The 22,472-nt window shown below is 30.7% G+C and overlaps 2 protein-coding genes across 2 annotated transcripts in view; one reads left to right on the forward strand and one right to left on the reverse strand.

Moving 5' to 3' along the window:
* The window catches only part of LOC117177292 (GTP-binding protein 10 homolog), a 12,103-nt gene extending 10,813 nt beyond the window's left edge, over window positions 1-1,290 (reverse strand). Inside the window, exon 1 of the mRNA XM_033367886.1 lies at window positions 902-1,290. Coding sequence (XP_033223777.1) covers window positions 902-958 — 57 coding nt within the window. The 5' untranslated portion in view covers window positions 959-1,290. The remainder of the gene's footprint in view (window positions 1-901) is intronic.
* Window positions 1,291-1,664: 374 nt separating this feature from the next.
* LOC117175904 (U1 small nuclear ribonucleoprotein 70 kDa-like) lies at window positions 1,665-20,609 on the forward strand. The gene is given in 9 exon segments (XM_033365737.1): window positions 1,665-1,951; window positions 6,989-7,171; window positions 10,423-10,485; window positions 10,604-10,685; window positions 10,971-11,015; window positions 11,018-11,044; window positions 15,446-15,686; window positions 17,524-17,876; window positions 20,320-20,609. Coding segments are annotated over 9 exon segments (1,269 nt in total). The 5' UTR covers window positions 1,665-1,807; the 3' UTR covers window positions 20,451-20,609.
* Window positions 20,610-22,472: the final 1,863 nt, after the last annotated feature.

Genomic DNA, 22,472 nt, shown 5'->3' on the forward strand with positions numbered 1-22,472 from the left:
AAGAAGTCATAGAAACACGAGAGCCTGCATGAAAAAATGCATGGACATGAAAGAAGCTAGAGTAGTATGCCAGGACAGGAAAGTATGGCGGCAAATAGTTAAGAAAAAGATTGTCATTAGAGTGAACGACGCCTGAAACAAAGACCTTGGCTACTAATGGACCCAAGTGGGGAACCTTACATAACGACTTCGTGAGGTTCTTCGCTTGGGGTGATTGCTAGAGAGATTGATCAGCAACCTGGGTCGGAGCAGTGTTGCGGAACGAACGTGTTATTTACTTAAATAGCACGAGAATTCTGGATCAATCTGAAAAATCTCTATCCCTTCCACACACTACTCCTTTCGCCTGCTGAGTGAGTCACGCCTACCCCGAAAGGGAAATGGCTTAATGGTGGAATAATATATATATATCATATTACAATGTAGTATATACGGTACTCAAAATTAGAAATGAAATCTATTTTTACCTATCCCTTGTGGTTTACGAGAAAATTGTTATTAGAAATAACAATAATGGAAGGTTCCCTACAGGTCTCGGTGGAACGTTCCCAAGTAGCGGACATTTTACACCCTCAGGCAACGTTCCGAAGGTTCCCGCGGAACGTTCCAGGCACGTTCCCGAAACATCCCGTGCTATTAGGGCGGTAACGCGTTACTGCCAACGCCAGTTAATTTAAAAAACTTAAAAACAATTTCCGGCTTGTTTATTTCAGTTATACTAAGTACTTCAAATATAAACTGTTTACAAACATGGAAACATTTTGTTCTAGTTTCCCCAGAAATCACTTCTTGTTTTTTTACACATGCTTAGAATTTTAAGAATGATGGATAACAAGATATTTCCTTCATTATCATTAGTAAAGCGAATCTTAAAGTATATAATAACAAAATTAAAAAATACCTTTTCTATCTGCTCTATTTTTTTCGCGTAGTATAAAGTTCTAGTTAAGAACACCATTTTCAGGATAAATTAATAAACACTCTTAATATAGAATTGAAGTAACTAAAATATATCACCTAATTAGAGTGTTATTGTTAAAATTTCCACTGTTGCTTAAAAATCACATTTTACTTATATAGGTTAGGTTCAGATCATTTTTTAAACAATTATGTGAACATGATTAACGTACTGATTGTGAAAACTATTTAGATATAATAATCCATGCTCTTTATTTAATTTATTTACTCAAAAACACAAAAATATTGTATTATTTTGGCATAAAAAGATTGGGAAATAACACAACGCGCTACAAATTCCCAACTCCCACTTTGTGAAATCCGACGTGGTTTTTCGTAACGTGTTTGCTGTGTGTTCGTTTGAATTTGCTCGTATCACGCCTGTCCACAGTCACGGTTGGTCATTTTAGTTTCAATAGAAATGGTTTCGATCCTTCATGTTGACACCACGCAGGAAGCAATAAAGTCCAGAACATTACTTAAAACTTGATAATGATTCCTTTATAATATATTCTAAATCGTACCGATTGAAACAAAAAATATATTGCCATTTATACAATTATTTTCCTGAAACAAACTTTTTCGTGCAGTGGTGATTCATATACGGCGGGTTTTGTGATCCAATCAGAATATTGTGCAAATGCGCGTTACGCGAACGCGCTCTTCTACAAACACCGGTGACGTAGCTTGTACGTTTTCGCCACGGTGTCTGCGCCATTCGCCTGCTTTCGCCATTTTGTGCAGCGTGTACTCGTAGAGGAGGACAGTGCAGAACAGGATAGTAATTAGGGTAAAAATAGTGAAAATGTGTTTTTAATATTGCAATCGTTAGCATCATATTGCCGATAAAATGACGCAATTTTTACCGCCGAATTTGTTGGCTCTTTTCGCTCCGCGCGATCCAATTCCGTATTTGCCACCATCCTCAAAGCTCCCACATGAAAAGAAAAATTGTGGGTATTTGGGCGTCGGATCGTTTCTCAAATTCTTTGAGGTAAGCGCGATATTCTATTGTTTATATTTTATCGATTTCGGAGCATTTAATTGGCGTTAAATATTGGATTTCGTTCACTAATATCTCATTTTTCTCACGTCATGTCTGCCCCTGTTTGTTTACAATTTGCGTTAATCAACTTTATTCAGTACTTCATTCTTTTCATTGTTTGTTTAATTTACTGATTTATCATGTAGCAGTAAGATATATTAATTTTCTTACTGCGCCAGTATAAGCTTCAAGTATTGATGTCAACCTTGGAACAGTCATGCAATCGTTATATTTTATAGTTTATATTGAGTGTGATATCGTGCAATATCACGAGGACAACTTCTGCATATTTGTATTTTCAGAGGATAGATATTGCCCTTTATTATTATTACCCACATATCATTTTTACGAGATTTGGAAAAATTGCGAACAATTCCCCGTTATGCAGTTTAATATGTATTTTACCTTTTTTATGTGAAATTCCCCAGGTATTTTACGTAAACAAATTTAAGTGGCGGGTCAAACGATTAAAGTTTAAAGTGATTCCAAAAATTAGAAAATTTTGAAAAGGTTATTAATAGATGGCTTAAGTTTTTACCTCAAAACTGTTAACAATTTTTTACAAATTTAATTATGTTTGATATATTTTTATGCTTTTTTGCAAAATTTTGTATGTTATAATCGCAATAAACACCTAGTCTCTATTGAAAATTCCTACGTTTTTATTGAAAAATGTCTTCTCTAGATTTCCTACAAGGTATACCTGAGATCTCATACTGAGATGGGAATTAAGATCTCATGTGACTACATAAATTGTTTCCCATGTTCCTCTCGTCCACATGAAATATGAAATCGAGTTGTAAATTTGGGAAATTAAATGAAAGGCACTAAGAAATGTTTTTGTGGTTCTAAAGGACCCCGCACCAAATGTACAGTAAAATGGCCACCGGAGAAAAATTATAAAAAATTTTTTTTTTGTATTTTCGAACCTGCAAAGCAATAATTCGAAGGAAAAAAAGTAAGAAAAATGGACAGTTTTTTACAAACAATTGTCAAAGTTTCAATTTTTAGATGTATTTTAATAGAAAAATGCTGATTTTCGTGAAAAGTTTTTTTTCTCTTAAACTAATAGTTGGATTTGGTTCAAACTTGCACATTTTTACTATCATTCCTACCAAAACAAAAGGTTCATATTCAAGATCTAGAAAGATAAATGGTTTATGGGGTATACACCATGATATAAGGGTGTTTTCATACCTCAAACACCCAAGTATGGAAATTATCATTTCATAGTAACTAAAGTCACTAGGTATTTTTTATTCAATTACTAGGGTATGAAATAACTTTCAGATAAGTATAGGAAGTGTGCATGTCAAGGGGTTGTTTAATCATCCCGTATTTAGAGAAGCAGAGAAATTAACTTTTCGTAAGGAATAAATCACCAAAGATCAGGCTTATAAAATCACATTAAAACATATGCCGGTAGCCTTATTTATCAGGATTTGCAGTAGAATTTATTTTCAGGGTCATTTAATCATCCCCTAATTATTGAACCAAGGAAATCGGTATTTAAACGGGATAAAGTACCAGCGATTTTTAATTATAACATTGATGAACAGAATCATTTTAAAATATATACAGGTAGCATTTTTTATTAGGATTTGCATTAGAATTTATTTACAGGTTCATTTAATCATCCCCTCAATTATTAAATCAAGGTAATCGATATTTTAAACGGGTTAAAGTACCAAAGATTTTTTATTATAACATTGATGAACAGAATCGCCTTAAAATATATACAGGTATGGTTCTTTTAGCAGAATTTGCATAAGAATTTATTTTCAGGGTCGCCTAATCACTCCCTATTTATATAAACCCAAGGAAATCGATAATTTAAACGGGATAAAGTACCAAAGATTTTTTATAATAACATTGATGAACAGAATCACTTTAAAATATATACAAGTAGCGTTTTTTAGCAGGATTTGCATTAGAATTTATTTTTAGGGTCATTTAAGTGATTCTGTTCATCAATGTTATAATAAAAAATCTCTGGTACTTTATCCCGTTTAAATACCGATTTTCTTGGTTCAATAATTAGGGGATGATTAAATGACCGTGAAAATAAATTCTACTGCAAATCCTGATAAATAAGGCTACCTGCATATGTTTTAATGTGATTTTATGTGTCGGATCTTTGGTGATTTATTCCTTACGAAAAGTTAATTTCTCTGCTTCCCTAAATAAGGGATGATTAAACAACCCCTTGACATGCACACTTCCTATACTTATCTGAAAGTTATTTCATACCCTAGTAATTGAATAAAAAATACCTAGTGACTTTAGTTACTAAGAAATGATAATTTTCATACTTGGGTGTTTGAGGTATGAAAACACCCTTATGTCATGGTATATTTCCCATAAACCGTTTATCGTTCTAGATCTTGGATATGAACCTTTTGTTTTAGTAGGAATGATAGTAAAAATGTGCAAGTTTGAACCAAATCCAACTATTAGTTTAGGAGAAAAAAAACTTTTCACGATAATCAGCATTTTTCTTTTAAAATACATGTAAAAATTGAAACTTTGACGATTGTTTGTAAAAAAAAACTGTCCATTTTTCTTACTTTTTTCCTTCGAATTATTGCTTTGCAGGTTCGAAAATACCAAAAAAAAATTTTTTTAGAATTTTTCACCGGTGGCCATTTTACTGTACATTTGGTGCGGGGTCCTTTGTAGAATTATAAAAAAAAAAATATTTTTTAAAATGCTGTTTCTCGTGCTAAAAGTTTGGGACTACGTAATATGCACTCAAACGAGATACGAAAACAAAAAAATTATTTTTAGGATATTTCACTAAAATTTCAAAGGTTTCCGAAGCTCGCCCTATCCGACAAACCTTGTTTATGCTGAAATGACGGCGTCAAACAAAACAAATCATAGGGAGATTATGTGATCGATTAAATACGTGATGAATGTACTAAGACCCTTATCTGTAAATTGCTTCAATTATATTGTTTACTTCCCACTTGTTCTATCGAGCGGAGTTTGAGGAAACTAAAACTTTCTATGCATAAGTTTTTGTGGAAAGTATATGGGATATGAAGGCTTTCTGCAAAATGAATCCAAAAGAAAATAATCTAAAAACTCCAGGTTATTGCACGAAGGGTTGTGCCTCTAAAGGCGTTAAAGAAAATAAAAATTTCACTTTAGGTTTTAATAAAGTGTCAAAGGTTAGAAATATAAAAACCAAAAGGCGGAACTAATTTGGAAAAAATTAAGTGTTAGATAAGAACAGTGAGTTCTTAAGAAATAGAAATATTAAAGAGGACAACTGCAAGAATTGATTTGTCTGCTCTTTATATAATAATAGAAGTGATTCATTTTACTGCAATCACTATTACAACTATAAATTAATAACCTTCCTTTTATTTTGTGAGATTATCTATTAAAAGCACTGTTTTGAAGGCACAGTGATTAAAAACATTTTTGCCTTCAATCATATTTCTAAAAATACCATTTTCGACTCTTGAAAGTATTTTTCTTGTTGAATTATTGCTACTACTCCATATGAATCATACGTAAATGGACTGCTTGTAAAAGCTATGTTTTAATGGCACCAAAATGCCCTTTTGGCGCAGTGAATGTTTTCTTCAGTTTTCTAATTACTTCAAGTACCAAAGTTGTTAGTACTGACTGAAAATAAATATGTGGGCATCCGCATCAAAAGTGCCATTATGGCCGGTCTGGTTTGTACTCGCTTAAAATTCGAGCTGTCTAAATTTTTTTTAAAAATTCGAAAAAGGGTCTTAAATACGAGTTGAAAACAAAAACAGAATGCTAGGAATCCTTCGTTGGTTACGTTAACGCATAACGCGAAACACTTTTTAAAAATAGAACAGAATGAAGATTTAGGTTACGTTATTGTTTTGTAAAGTTTAAAGCAAATTATTGAATAGAAAAAATAAGTTTTTATCCAGAACAAATCGTTTGAGATAAGATTTCCATACAGTGAAAAACACATTTCTTGTCAAAAATATTTAAAAATAATTATTTATCTATGTCATTTAAGTTTCAATGCATTTTAAGCCTAAATGAACTTTAATTAAGGGGTGTAGCCAAACATTTGATTCATATTAAGGAAATAAGATGAATAATACACGATTGGAATTGGAATTTTGAGCTCATATGTGCTTCGAAATAATTTCATTTAAGCTTATGTTGAAATTTACAGTAAATAGTGCAATCATTGTTTTTTTTTGTTATAACAACATTTTTTTCAACAAACGTTTTTCACTGTATAAGAAGTAAATTTGATCTGAAACACTTTGAGCTCGGAAAGGTCTTATTTTCAGTATGAAATAATTATTTTTAACTCCGAAAAATCGTAAAAACACTTATGCACAAATTAAAATGCGTATCGTTAAAATTCGACCTACTCTTTGTAGTTCTGATTATATAATTATATTGGCTCCAGACGGCATGTCGCACTTTAACCATTTCCAACGGGATATTATTATATATATTATACAATAATTTTAAATAATCAAAGGGTCTCGGGTCATAAACCGAATTTTTAAAAAGACAAAAAACTGTCAACGTATTTAATTACTGCCGACTTATTGTTTAGGTCTATTGACTCGCGAAAGAAACTTAATAAAAAGCCAACCATTTGTGAGTAAACCCTTGTGAAAAAAATGTCGCGTTCCAAAAATTCCGATTTTGACTGCTAGAGTTGCATAAATTGTTTCTGTTTTGTTTAAAAAATGCTTACGAGCTATTAGTTAAGGATGTACTAAATTGATATGAAGTTAAAAATAAGCATTGTTAAAAATGATATATAAAGTTGAGGAAAATATTCGCGTTGTTAATTGTAACTCATTTTGGAAGGGAACTGAAGGTGAAAATAGGAAAGAAATATTCCAGGTCAAAATTGTTTATTGAACATTATTTATTTAGGGGCTTATGTTTATGCGTTCAGTTTAGGTAACAGTTTCAACTCTTATTTAATTATGATGGCATTATTATATATAAATTTGTTTGCAGGATCCGAAGGATACTCCACCTCCTTTGCGTGTTGAAACTCGAGAGGAGCGCGTTGAAAGAAGAAGACGTGAACGAGCTGAGCAGACAGCTTACAAGTTAGAACAAGAAATCGCCGTTTGGGATCCTGCGGGGATTCCAGCTGTCACTGCTGATCCTTTTAAAACTCTTTTCGTTGCTCGTATTGTAAGTCCAAATAATTGAACAATATTAAACCCTATCGTTTATATCAAATTCTATCGTCAGAATGCACAGTCTCCCCCTTTTTTATTAGTTTCCCCTTTTGTCTTGAAATCTCCCTTTTTCACCTATCCTCAAAAAACTTCCCCTTTGTCCCCTTTTCTCTTTAAATATACAATATTTGAAAATACAATATTTTTATTACGCGAAAAATTCTCTGAAATTAGTTTACCCATTGTTGAATAATAATTAAAGAATTATAGCACTTAAATAAATAATTTACACTTTTCCAGTACGTAACCATTAAAAATGCTCATAAAAAAGGTGAAGCTAAAACATTTTAAAGCATGTTCAACATGTGAAAACTTGGAACAGAAATTGTTATCAACTGCAATTTGAAATGTTTTAATTTGATAAATTTTTCATTTGTGTTTAAGAGCACTTAAGAGTAGGGCTAAGCGAAAGTACTAAAATAAATCGTAAACATTTAAATCAGTAAAATTTAACGATGTAAATTCAAAATAGTTCCTTATGGTTAAGAAATTATGACGAATTTTTTATGTTTACAGCTTTTACTAGTAAACAATAATTAAAAGCGCGAAATTTAAAAATAATTATTTTGCTCAATACAAATTTATTTGAGAATCGATGGGTCCCAAGAGAAAATACGAAACTCACGGTGACAGAAATTGCGTACCTCGCGCAATCTATTGGGTACGGCCACGGGAACGGCCTGGCGTCATCTGTTGCCTAAAAGTGGCAATTTCTTAGGCATAAATTCCACTTGTATACATGCGATTGAAAATAAATAAATTTATACTGAAAATAAGAGTTTAATTATCAGATAACTTTTGCTCGAGTTTAATAAAGGGTTTGGTCGAAGTTGTGTTTTGAATTTCTGTTGTCTATGACAGATCTCCGATCGGATTACAAATTTCACATGAAGTATTCCGATACACTTGTTTTTTGATAAAGAAATACTAAGGTATTTAGAAACATTATTGTGTTAATTGTAATATTATATTTGTACAATCTATTATTTTTGTAAACGTAATGCTAGTGGTGAGATTTTGAGATTAGAAAGATTAATTATCCCATAATGTTTATGGAGTATATTTCGTTTTAATTTGAATTTCATGAAGTATATATTATTTTAATTTAAATGTCATTAAGCATTTTATTAGTTGTCTTGAGTTTTAAGTAAAGCTTGTTTTTTTTAACAATTTGAAATGTTATGTGAAAAAACTTTTTTTCTTAGGTTTGTTGATCATGGCAGAAGGGACATAAGCGACAGAACGATTCGTGAATAACTGAATATAAATTTATGTCACTTAACGATAATACAGTAATATTTTTGCAAAAAAAAAATTTGGAAAAAAATTTATTTGAATTAATGAAATTTGTTTAAACAATTAAACGTTAATTGAACAATGATGGTCAATGTTTTACTGAAGAAATAGTAATAATTATTAATTTGAAAAATTGAGAAAAAAATTATTTAAACAAATTCAATTTGTTTAAATAATTGGAAATTAATAAATCAATATTAATAAATATTTCACTACACTAATAATAATAATTTTTATGAAAACACGAAATTTCGAAAGAAAAATTATTTAAACAAATTAAATTTGTTTAAAATGTTAAACATATTCTTAATTTGCTTATTTCAAACATAGGGATATTTTAGTGTGCAAATTACACAATTCCGAATAAATATAAGACTGGTATTTTCATGTCCTAAGATGCCCGTGGCGCATTTTGATTTTTAAGTTCATAAAGTTAGAGTAAATGTTTACTGAAACCTTCTGAAATGCATAATATCTATGGTGTAAATTTACAAAATATCAATACTTATCAAAAGGAACATTTTAAGCAATCCTACATATCATTATTTGAATTTTTCACAGTGAGTCCCGTATCTCATTTATAATTTATTAATATTTGTAACATATAGAAAAATATTAGGAAATTTATAATTACAATTATAAATTTGTCTAATACTTCTCTTCGTATTACAAAATATTTGTTATTTAATAAACACCTGTCATTTAAAGTTGTATGGGGGAGAACTAACAGACGTTTGGCTGATAACGTTGCAGTGAATTTGGCTTATTCCCTTTACTTTCAGCTCCTGCACCCTTACCACATGAATTACTGCTAAGCTTTTTCCCTTATTCAGTGTTTCAGGGTGAAAATCGATAGAATGACTTAATCCTGCTTTAATTATAATATTCATCATCAATCCGCTTATTGACATTCGACCGGCAATTTTTATGGTTATGTTCATAACCAACAACAAAGCTAGAACGCGTTTAGCTGGAATAAAAGACAATTTTTTCACTAAATTTTTTTGCATGAAAGTTTCATCTATTATTTATTTTTGTTTTGAAAATTGTTACATACGTTTTCAAAGCAATAATATATTTATTTAATATATTTGAAAACAATGCACACGTGCTATCTCGTGTAAATGTCAAATTTCTATCTCCCGGGAATTGCAAGTTTTAGCCGCCGCGGGCGCTGCCTGTCATATCTGGTTAATATCAAGGCCATGTCCGTACCCAATACTAAATATATAGAATTTTCCATATACTTAGTAAAGAGTGCGTGAGGTACGAAGTTTCTATCTGCCGCCGCGAGTTACGTATTTTCTTTTAGGACCCATAGAAATGTGCAAAAACATGTTTTTTTTTTGCATTGAGTCACATGCACACTTTTAAAAAAAGTTGAATATGTCCAATCTGAAATTTATTCATCTTGTACCAAACATTATATCATATTGCATTATTTACATTAAACAAATTTTTAATTGTAAATTTAAAAACGAGAACAAAATATATTAACCGATTTCAATTGTTTAAAAACTTGTTATGTATGTCGACCAACAAATTTGCGTCCTTCAGCTCAAACAATTCGAATAATTATAGCAGTTTTACACACCTCTATTGAACATATACAAATCGTGTATTTAACTAGTTTTATTTTTTCTTGGGATTTTTTTATATCACTGTGAATGGATTTCCAACGCTCTAAGTATATCCAATTTTTTAAAATTAAATACAAATTTTTAAAAATAAATGTTTAATATTCTCCTATTGTCCTCATTTTTCGTGAGAAAATGACCCTAATTCCCTTTTTGAAATCCTTTTGCGCTGTGTTCCCTAAATCTTTTATATCGATTTTTATGTTTCGTCAACTGCGCCATGCTTTTCTATCAAAAATGTATAAGTAACATTTTCTGCTTTTAATTTTAGAATTACGATACCTCGGAGTCAAAACTCAGAAGAGAATTTGAGGTTTACGGAACAGTGAAAAAGGTAATTGCTTTGCATAGGTTAAAACAGTAATTTTAGTTCTTGAAAATCTGCCAGCCAGTTTTGTTTTCTTTATAAAAGTTAAAATTTTACCAATATGACCCTTTCAATCTAATTTCAGATTGTGGTAATTCACAATACGATTAATGGAAAGCCTAGAGGATACGCTTTTATTGAGTATGAACACGAAAGGGACATGCACTGTGAGTATGAAATTGAAAACATGATCTTTGTTCCCATTCTCGATTGCCCTAATAGCATCAAACTTACCCGAGTTAGTCTCACTTCCAGATGGATTAGAGGTTTGGGGGCAGTAGATAAACTTACCCATTTTCGTTACATCGGAAACGAGTCGGTGTTAGGGCAATAGGGGGAACCCCGCCATATCCATGCAGGGATGCCATATTTTAAATTCATATGTGATCGACTCAATCAAAGGAAATTTGGCTATTTTGATTAATACAGTTTTTATCTTGTTCTTGGTACAGCGTGGTGGCCGCTGCCGGCAACTAGTGCCGTTCGCTATTCCATGCAAAATCCCTGAACCTGCCTGATATGATAGGTTTGTATGTGTATCCAACATACAACAAAGTTTGTTAGAGTCTATGCTTATCCTGCTTAACATTTTCGATTAAAACATTGAAAAAAAAAACGTTTGTGGATTGTATGAGCCAATAGGGGTTATACAAGATTTGGCCACACTCGTTTACTGCTCGAATTTAACGATTCTTGCATAAGTAAAAGTTCCTTTTTCTAAATGTTGATCATCAAAACTTAGCATTCTATATTGAAATTGATCGTTGGGGTTTGCGAAAAAGGTTCAGGGACCATCTCGGATGAAAGCAGTGCACTATAAGCCAGAGTAGTTTTTTTTTATACGGACGATCAAAAGCGACCCATTCTTTCGGATCCAATGATTTCTTCCATAATTCAGAGTTGGCACAGCTTGGTACATATTCAGGGTGGCTACTGGATTGTGGAACCGGGAAATATAAGTGTATTTCGATGGGTTCTTCGAATCTTAGGCTATTGTTCCGTTATCGTTAAGAAAGCGTCTATCATTTTATCACAAATAAGCTTTAGTTTATCTTTCTACAAAATTTCTAGGTGTTTACTAAATTTCATACAAAATTAAGTTAGCCTAATTCTTATCCGTAGCGGAAAGATTGACTAAAGCTTATTTGTAATAAGATGATAGACGCTTTCTCAACGTTAACGGAACAATAGCCTAATGTTCGTAGAACCCATCGATTTATGACTTGATTGACAATTTGGTAAATTCTTAGTGTTAACAAAAAAACTTACTCAGCCACTTTAAATTTCACGTAATATCATCAGTTCTCAAGGCTTGAATTTTAAAATAATTTTTGAGTACATTTTTAACTGTTTAATTCGATATATTCATAATTAAAAATTTTGTATCTTTGAATAAAACATTGAATTGAAAGTGTTGAATAATGTCAGATTGATTCAATGAAAAATGTTTGGTTTTAAATGTAAATTCTTCACAGTTGTATAATTAGAATTGAGTTGCTTTCAATACTTTAATTATTATTATTTGAGTATGATCATAATCGAGTAATTTAATATATATTGTACAATTTCGAATCAAAATCCCTTATATTTATATATTTAGATTTTTATTCAATATTTCAAAATTATAAAATTTTATTTTTATTTAAAGGAATAATTTAAAATAAAAACCTTCAAATTTGAACAATTTTTATATAGGATAATTAGCATATTTTGGTACTTATTTAAACCGTTAAAAATTGTGTATTAAAAAATTAAAGCCCTTTAATAGATAATTAAAAAATGATAAATTAACAAAATTCAAAGTAGAAGAGTCCAAGATTGCGATTTCGAGAATTATGTCATTTCAAATTAAAAGCGCTTCCAGTTTGTGCAGGCTTCAATTGAAGCATAAAAAATTGTTTGCTTGAAAATTGAAATTGTTCAAAATTTTACAATTTACCATTGAAATCCTTAATAGTTTAATAATTAACTTTAAAACGTGGAAAATTAAATAATTTCGAATGTGCAATTTCCAATTTTAGATTCTTCAAATTTAGAGTTGTTTCACATTAGCTTTTTGATTGGCCACCCTGTTTATTTAACAGAGGTATAATGTTTTTTTTTTACTATGGCCTACGATGCAATTTTTGATCCTACCATTCGAAATTCCTGGAATGTATGAAATTAACTTTCATGGATTTTTGGTTTTTATATTAAGCGAGACATTTTTAACGAATAGATTGATTCAGAACTTTTTGAGCTGGTTGAATACATTAACAGAGAGTACGAAAGCTTTTGAAAATTTACATACCAGTAGGTGTTCATTTTTAGTTTGAGTACTTATGCAATTATACATAGTTGGGTTTACATGAAATTGCTACTATACACTATACACGGTGTTTTAGGATCTATGTCATTTGGGAGAAATTTCACAAATGATTATTTTCGGAACAATAGAAATAGTAATTAATCATTATCATTCATAACTGTATACGTAACTTCATGGGCGTGATTTTATTTTTTCTATTTTTCTGACTTATCTCAGACTATATGAAAGAACTGTACTACCATCGTAAAAGAAAAGGTTATTTATTTTCATCTTAGACAATTATAATTCATGTTAATAATTTTCGCGAATTTATTCTAGATCTGTCGCTCCATCGTGTTATCTTGGTTCTTTAAAAGTCCTTAAGACTATCAATTTCGATCTAGAATACTACTTAACTTGATGTCAGCCTTTAAACTTTTTATCTATTAAGTGTGTTCAAATAAGTAGTGTATGTATGAGGTGTACGTTTCGGCTAGTAATTGACTTTTCTCAAATGGTCTTGCCCGAATAGTACATTGTCACACACATTTACTTAAAAAATTATGGAAATAACATTAGAATCATAAAATTAAATGCGCACGGTCTGATAGTAAGTAAAAAGAAAAAGAAAGCGCACCAGGTAAAAGCAAAATAAACTTCTGGAAATTGAACGAACTTAAGAAGAATGGGCTCGCGAGTCACAAGTTCATTTCACGATTAAAAGTACTTCTAAACTTTGTGTTAACTTCCGACGTAAGTAGCCGCGGTAGGTATTTTTTGTATCTGATATACTCTTTTTCAAAATAGAATATTCTAGGTTTAAGGTACTAAGAGTCTGTCAATTCGAAAGCTAGCAATCAAGAATCTTTCATTTGTACCACGCTAGTGAATTTCTATGATCGGCTATATCAAGCAATTCACTTGTACCTTTCATCGCAACATTTGCTTTTTTGCTTGAGAGAAGTTTATCTTGGGCGATTCACAGTGTTGTACGAATAAAATTCAATATCATAATGTATAATAGTTCTATCAAGATTCTCTCTAAATTATTCAAGTATTCATATTGTTCTTAGTTTGCAAACAAAATTTAACACAAGTTTCATAATATATTTTTTTGATATAATTATGTTTGAAGGTTTGAGCAGATATACATTTCTTTTTAATTATCTGGATTTGTACCTAATTCTGAAAAATTAAAAGCCAGTTCGCCAAATACTAATCTGGAGTATGAGGAAGTTTATAAATCATCTGCCCTTCATCTTTTTTTTTTTAAGATTTTTTTTTACATCAGTTAGCGTTATTTTGTCAGCTGGTGATTAAATTTACAGACATCTTACCAACCTAAATAAAATACCTTCGAAGAAATAGTCATTGGGTAAGGTGACTTAAAGAATGTCAGATCTTCTGGAATCTTGGTGCAGAAAATTATACAAATTCGGTAAAACAAATTCGGTAGGTTTCTAGCAGAAATGCAATGATACAAGTAGTCATTACTGCCATTTCTTCACAAATGTTGTTTGCTTAGAAGAGACAAAACGATACCAAATAGTTGACTGAATCATTCTACATCAGAACTACATTTGAATATTATAAATTGATTGATTACATTATTTCGCTTGAATTGAAAACAAATCTCACTTATTCAAAAATTTCGCTGAGTTTTTACAAAGGAAACGAAGACCTTTCTTCATTGCAGTATCGATTTGTTACATACGTGCACGCAACGAGTAATTAGAAGTACAAAAGTCGAAAGAGATTTCGTTCATTATAGTTAAAAACGTGCCGTGCTGACAAAATTTATAAAAAAGTTCCTGGTGTGTTATCCATTATCATTTACTTCCATGTTGCTCATTTCCCATTCGAAGTTTCAGAATGTCTCGGGCTCTTTGAAATTGGTTGATTGCACGAATTATGAATTCATAATACAACCATTTTAATTGGTAATTTTTTATGATATTCGGTCGTAAAATTAATAATATTGAATTAATTCCATCCTATTCAGTGAACGAGTTTTTCTAATAAATGTTGGCTACTAAATGTACAAAACTGTAATTATTAATCTTTAATTTAATATTTATTTAAGGGAATAACTTTATTATCAATGTTTTTGCCCAATTTTTTCTGTCTAAAGCAGGCCTCTTCAGCGAGGGGAAATTCGGCCGTACATACTCATTTTCCTCATGTCTCGTTTCCATCACCACGACCCTCTACTCAGCTGTAAGAGTGAGGCGGAATAGCAGTCGAAACAAAACATCTTGTAAATGAGTATTTGTGACTAAATTTTGCTTCGCTGAAGACCCCTGCTATAAAGCATACAGAATATATATATATAATATGTTTGTTGATATATTAGTTTTTTTTCCATGTATAATTAATTTTATCAATTTTTTATTGAGAATAACGTGTTTCTGTATTGATCATATGAAATAATTTTTCTGATTTTCAAAATTTGTAAAAATTGTGGCAAAGAGGAAGAGTAGATTTTTATTTATGTATCATACTAGGTATCTTCTATATTGAAAGGTAAGGGTGTCATGGTCAAGAGTCAAAATAGATATCAGATTCGAGATTATTGACACGACTTTTAGGAATATTTGAATTCATTCAGAGGAAGTTCAACCACAATTTTGGCAATTTTAGCTGCATACAAGCATGCTGATGGCAAAAAAATAGATGGACGACGAGTGTTAGTGGATGTCGAACGCGCACGGACAGTGAAAGGGTGGCTTCCCAGAAGATTAGGAGGAGGTCTTGGAGGTACAAGAAGAGGAGGTCCCGAGGTAAATATTAAACATTCGGGCAGGGAGGACAATGAGAGAGAACGAGAGCGTTATCGCCTGGAAAGGGAACGGGAAGCCACTGGCCGTTTCGACAGGGACAGGTATTTGATATTAAAATTTTTTTATTCTTTCTGAATTATCTATTCATATGAAAAATAGAAAATTCCTGGATTTATCGCATACTTTCTCGGATTCACCACATTTTTGGCACTTTGCGACACTTTTTGAACGATAACACTATTTTGAAAAATGACACCGAAGACACTATTTTCTCACAATTGTCCGCTAATGCCACTATTTCCTTACTTTTCCTTGAAAAACATTTTTTATCTTCTTCGATAATTGGCTAAAATAATATGTCCGGTATCTCAGCAGGCCGTGCAAAAAGACGAATTCGCAACAAAATATCTAAATTATTAACCATTGAATTGAATTTTTAATGTTAATTTTCTACCAGAAAAGAGGAATTTTCAAGAAATTATATAAATTTTGAACTAAATAATTTGAACAGTGGATGTGATCTTAGTCCAAATTTTATTTGAATAATTTTTAGTTCATATTTTTTTCGTTTATAACATTTTTCAACTAAATACTTTAATTTTTAAACTAAAAAAGATAAATTTTAAATTAGAAATGGAGTACAATTTTAAATTAAAAGAAATAATTTAAAAAAACAACGAGTTTTCTACCAAACATTGTAATTTTGTATCAGATAGTTGAATTCTTTAATTGATTTTCAACTAAAATTATGAAGCTTCGACCGAAAAAATGAACTCAACTGAAACAGAATAATATTCAACGAAGAAGTTACATTTTTAACCAAAAAATTGAATTTCTACGAAAACAGATGAATTTACAGCAAAATACATCAAGTTTCAACCAAATAGTTAAGTTTTATATTAAAGAGTTAAATTCTCGAGCCGAAAATACGTACTTTCTACAAAAAGTTGAATTTTCAACAAAAAAGTTCATTTTCAAACTACAAAAATTTGTTTGTCAAGAAATAAGGAATATTAGTTCATTTGTTGAATAGTAACAATATAAAATAGGAATACAATATTTACATAACCTCAGTAATAATTGAACTGTTCCAAAAAAAGACTTGAAAAACACAAGGAGACAAGCGTAAAAAAATACAAAAATCCGTGAGGTCACAGTAAACAAAAAAAAGATGTCTTTCTAACCAAACCTTTAATAGTAGACTTTTCAACTAAAAAGAATGAGTTTTCAACCAAAAACAGTTAGATTTTCTTACTGGAGTTTATTATTTCAGTTTGCATTTAAGATTGCGAAGTTTTGCGAAGACTGCCGTAAATAAATAAATAAATATGAATTTTGATAATTTATAGTGTAAATAATCACATTTTAAGCAAACATTAAAAAATAAAGTATATTTTCCATTCCATACTTTTTAATTTCGGACTAAACATAAGTTTAATATTTGAAATATTTTGACACTTTTTTCAAATTTGTGACACTTCTTACATTGATTTTTATCTCTGAAGTGAGTTTGAGGCCTGGTTGACACAGCCTAACAAATAATGAAAACAGATAACTCTGAATAATTGAAAAAAGGTAAATCTTTTATTGAAAAGAAATTTGAGAGGGAATTAAAATAATCGATGATTGTGCTTGAAATTGAGTTTTCTTATTAAAACAGATTATAAATATTCAACATTTTAAGATTTTGAAAACAATTTGAAGGAATAAGATTGTTTTGAAGGATCATTTTTAAATCTAAACAATTTTAGGGGTCCATTAAACTTCTTCCGCTTTGAAGGCATTCAAGATTAATACATATTGAAATCAGATGTTTTTTTTTCCTTCTTCAAAAATAATTATTTAAAACAGTTATTTAACTTTTAGAGTAACTGAATATCTTATCTGCAATAACCACTTCATTGTTTGATGTTCTAATGAAGTTAATCTGTTATTCAGGGATCGTGATCGTGGTGGTGTAGATAGGGAAAGGCGAAGATCGCGGGAAAGAAAGCGAAGAAGTAGGACCAGATCTCGAGATCGGAAGAGGAGGCGCAGTCGGGAAAGAGTATTTGATCCTGATATTGAGGAAATCGAGCGGCCTCCTAGAGAAAGACGGGAGAGAGGAGAAAGAGATCGCGAACGTGATCGCAAAAGGAGAAGATCAAGGAGTACCGACAGGGACAGAGAAAGAAAAAGGGACAAACGTGATCGTGGTGATCGCGGTGATCGCGAGCACAGAGACAGGAAAGAACGCAACGATCGCACGGATGAGGACATCAAAGTTCTTATTAAGGAAGAACCGCTTGACGGTGAGAAACGTAATCTCTTGCATCACGCAAATATTTACAGTTCCACACTTTTTTTAAAAATTAAAATGTCATAAATATTAATTTTTTATACCAATTTTATTAATGATAATATTGATTATTGATTGTATTGGAAGGCTTTATCTCGAAACATGTACGTAATGAGAATTAAAGTGCTAGCGGCCTTTTTAATAAATTGAAAGTTGTCAAGTTAGTACGTTTGTAATTCTGTGAAATGATAAATGAGATTTTAAAGGATCACGTGTATCTAAGGGTACATTTTCATGAACCTCGATTTTAAATGATTAATTAAAGTAATATTTCACATCGCATCCAGATTCTCGTCCAATCAGATGTGCCATAAATGTAAAATGTTAATTCCACAATTAATTGAACGTCCGTGCTCCGTGAGAAGGCACTCTAATAGGGAAAATGTTTTGAAAACGGTAGTCATTTAATAACTTTTTTCTCTAAAGGTCGCTAGAATCCCAATTGAGTGTCCTCATGCAAGAACAAGACTTAGATTTTTTTAGCACCGCGGAGTTGGCCCTTGACGACTGAAAATTCAAATCGGAAATTTTAAATTTTGAAACATATATTATCGTAAATAATTACATTCAGCATCTATTTTTTCTCTGCAAGAAAATCGTATCTTTTTCTGTTTATTTTTAACAAATTGCAAAAAACAAGTTTTTAAAAAGTCGATTCTTGTCTTCAACTCTTGCTCAAATCCCCAGTTTTTGGAAGGATTTTAGAAATTTCAGAGGAAACATTCCTTATAGTGGACTTGTCATGCCAATAAGTGATACAACCTTTCAACTTTATTTATATCAATATAGAAAATTATTTTCTGAGCTATTTCATAATTTGTTTCGTTTAACGAGGAAAGTTTGAGCGAACAAAAACTTCCTGCGGAGAAGTTGTTCAGAAAGGTACAAAGAAGTTTGCTGCAAGGACTTTTTAAAAATAAATTAATATGTACAAAACTGTGAACGCGTTCTTGACTCTCAAACTTTCCTCGATAAACGAAACGCTCAAACGTTTTGTGGAAAGAATGCTGAAATAACTCAGAAAATAATTTTTTATATTGTTATAAATAAACTTGAAAATTTCGATCGCTAATTGTCATAATAAGCATACTATAAGGAATGTTTACTCTGAATTTTATAAAGAAATTTCAAACACTGGATTTGAGCATGAGGTGAAGACAAAAATCGACTTTTAAAAAAACTCGTATTTTGCAATTTTTTAAAAAACTAAAAAAAGATGATTTTATTGTAGAGAAAAACGAAATGCGGAATGTAATTATTTACGATAATATATGTTTAAAAATGTTAAATTTACAATTAAAAATTTTAGTCGTAGGGTCACCTCCGCCGCGCTAGAAAAATATGCGTCTTGTTCTTGAATGGGGACACTCAAAAGTGTTCGCACCTAAAATTAATTTTTTTTTAGATTGGGTTGAAACTTGGCTGGATTAGAGTCCTAGTGGGCCTAGATGAATCCACCAAACCATAGACAGATTTATCAACCGGTTGTCAACATACAGGGGCCTTAAATTTTCACTTTTTCATGCGTTTCTTTACCTTCCTGTACTTTAAGACTATTATAACGATATATTTGAGGCTCCGGATTGTATAATCCTTTATAGAATTGGTATAAAGGTTTATAATATCCGGACCTCGTTTTTCTTATTACATTTTTTTGTACTTCAAAATTGAAATTGATTTTTGAAAAAGAAACAACATATTTAACAAAAATTCTATTTCGAAATATAGCTTTTTTATACTCTTTGAAATCATGTAGAAAAAGAAGTGGACCGGAAATGTTTTCTTGGTCAAATTTAAATTTATACGCTCGAGGTTACCACCTTAAACTTCCTCAGCGCTCGAGCAACTAATACTGTCAGGTCGAATGTGCTCTAAAATTATATTTAACTTTTTTGAGATGATTATCTGTGCAGAAATATATCAATCACATATATTTCATCTCACACCTTTCATTTCATTCAGAATGAGGGTAAACATTTAAATTTGCCCAAGAACATGTTTCGATTTTTAAACAAATGTATTGTTACAATATTCTTAAAGTATATGAAAAGAGCTTTCCAAAACACTGTAATAAAAGTCCAATCGGATCATCCTAAAAGAAGTTACACTAACGTGAAGGTGAGAAACGCGTGAAAAAGTGAAAATTTGAGCCCCCTGCATATTGAAAATCGGTTGATAAAATAACCTATGGTTTGATGAATTATTGTAAGTCCACTAGGCCTATAATTCAGCCAAGTTTCAACCCTGCCTAACCAAAATTAGTTTTAGCTGGAAATATTTTACGTATTTTGTCCCATATAACGTCAAACACTACTACATGTCCTTGATATTTACTATTTATTGTCTAATTTGATTGAGTGATTCTCTTAAGTAATTGATAATTTTGCTTCTTTCAGATTATCCCGAGTACGAGAATAATTATTCGAACCCAGCTTACTTTGATGCAGTAAAGTATGAAAACGACGAAGAAGAGGAGAAATACAGAATTCCGGATAGGGATCTGATGTATGATACATTGGACTCCTAATGATAAATTAATCAACTAATTAACATTGTGTATATTAAAATAATATTAGGTGTATTTCAAAGCACAAGTGTTCGTTTTTCTGCTTAAAGTAAGTAGTTAAACTATTCGCTTTCTTTATTTCAAGATTATATATTCAAATATATTGTTTGGTAAAATGCAGATCAATTTTATTTTATCAGAAAAACGAAGCTTTTAATGAAGGAGAGATATTTTTCGTATCATGGGTTCTGAATTGTTTAGTGTTTTATTTTTGTGAAGCGCACTTTTATCAAGTTTTCGGAATCATTGTTACCCGTTTTTTTAAATGAAAATAATCAACAGTATTGTCAATTATTATCACATATAAAACTGAATAAAATCTTTTATTCAATGTATATATGTATTTTTTTAAACCATTAGCGTACTACCGGATTTTTTGGTTATCATTCGAAGTTCATAAAATCAAGAAAACCTTAGTTTTACAATTTCTTGTTGTGTCAGTTCAAATGTATATTGATTTTCATATTTATAAAAATATTTTTATTTCAGTCCAAAATTTAATTTGGTTCCCTTGTAAGTTCTGTTTTTAGTTAGAATCTGATAAAAAATGCTAAATTAATCACTTTTACTTTAAAAATATAAAATTCTACATAATTATTTAACTAATATTAATAAAAACCCAAAGTATATCAAGGAGTCATCGCAGACATTTTTTTATGCTCCGATAAAGAGTTGATCTTATTCGTTAAAAAATAGTCTAAATCTGAATTTTTTCGTTAAAATTGCTTAAATAATTAATCATTCTTTTAAATTTTCGAAGTATCGTAATATTGAGTCAACGCTCTTAGTTGATTTCCTAAAAAATTCGAGGCTAATCGTTGAAAAATATCCTAACTCTGAATTTGTGTATGAAAATTGTTTAATTAATTAATAATACTTGCAAATTCGCAAATTATCATAGAAAAAAGGCATCGAAAATACATTCTTAGTAGATTGCGTAAAAAATTAAGCGTATTCGTTGAAAAAAAGGCAAATTCTGAATTTATTAATTTTTTAAAAATCAATTGTTCCTCGTAAATTTGCAAAGTTTCATAGCAAGGAGTCATCAAACAATATTTTTAGTTGATTCCATAAAAAATTGAGTGTGCCTCTGAAGTTAGGGATATAAATTGAAAATTCAGAATGGTAAGGTTGCTGGTGTACAGTATGAAAGCTGAAATGCTTAAATATTGTGGCGACTACATGCCTCACATGTTATCCGAATTGGTAAATTTATGTATCGGAATTTTCGTCCCAATATCGAAAAAAGGGAGATAAATCAACTGCAATCATTACAGAGGAATCAGCTTATTAAGTACCGCAAGTAAAATATATTTAAAAATACTTATTCGTAGGGCAATGAAAATAACAGAAGAAAATATATAGGCAGTCCAAAGTGGCGAAACTGAAATCGGAAATGCGTAACGAAGCGCGAAACATTTGAAGTATTCTTAAGAAGAGGTTATAAGTCATTATATATTTTCGTGTAGTGATTATTTTGAAAATTAGTTTTTTTTAATGAAGAATATGAGCCGATGGTAAGTACTGTAAATTTCACAAGAATTTCAAATGCCTACTTTTAGCTTCTGTAGCACACGATATTTTTTCTAACGAACGCGGGAAATTTACGATTTGAGAAACAATAAAACCAATTCTTTGAACATGTATGGCAATTTTTGGAAATTTATGGTCAAATTACAAACATTACCTAACAATTCCGAAAATTTTTTGTAAATTTGTAAATTACCGAAAATTTATAGAAATTTAGTGTATCCGAAGATTTTGGGAAGAGATTCAAAAATTTCTGAAAATTTGATAAATTTCCTAAAATTTATGAAAAATGACCAAATTACCGGTAATTTCAGATTTCTAAGTTTCAAAAATTTTCGGTAATTTATCGGCAATTTACGAGGGTGGATTGATAAGTTTCCGGCCTGACCAAGAAAAACAACGTTTTTAAGAATTTTTTTTTTTTATTTCTCAACATAATCTCCTCCAAGGCTG

Source organism: Belonocnema kinseyi, chromosome 7, assembly GCF_010883055.1.
Source record: "Belonocnema kinseyi isolate 2016_QV_RU_SX_M_011 chromosome 7, B_treatae_v1, whole genome shotgun sequence".
Taxonomy (NCBI): Eukaryota; Metazoa; Arthropoda; class Insecta; order Hymenoptera; family Cynipidae; genus Belonocnema; species Belonocnema kinseyi.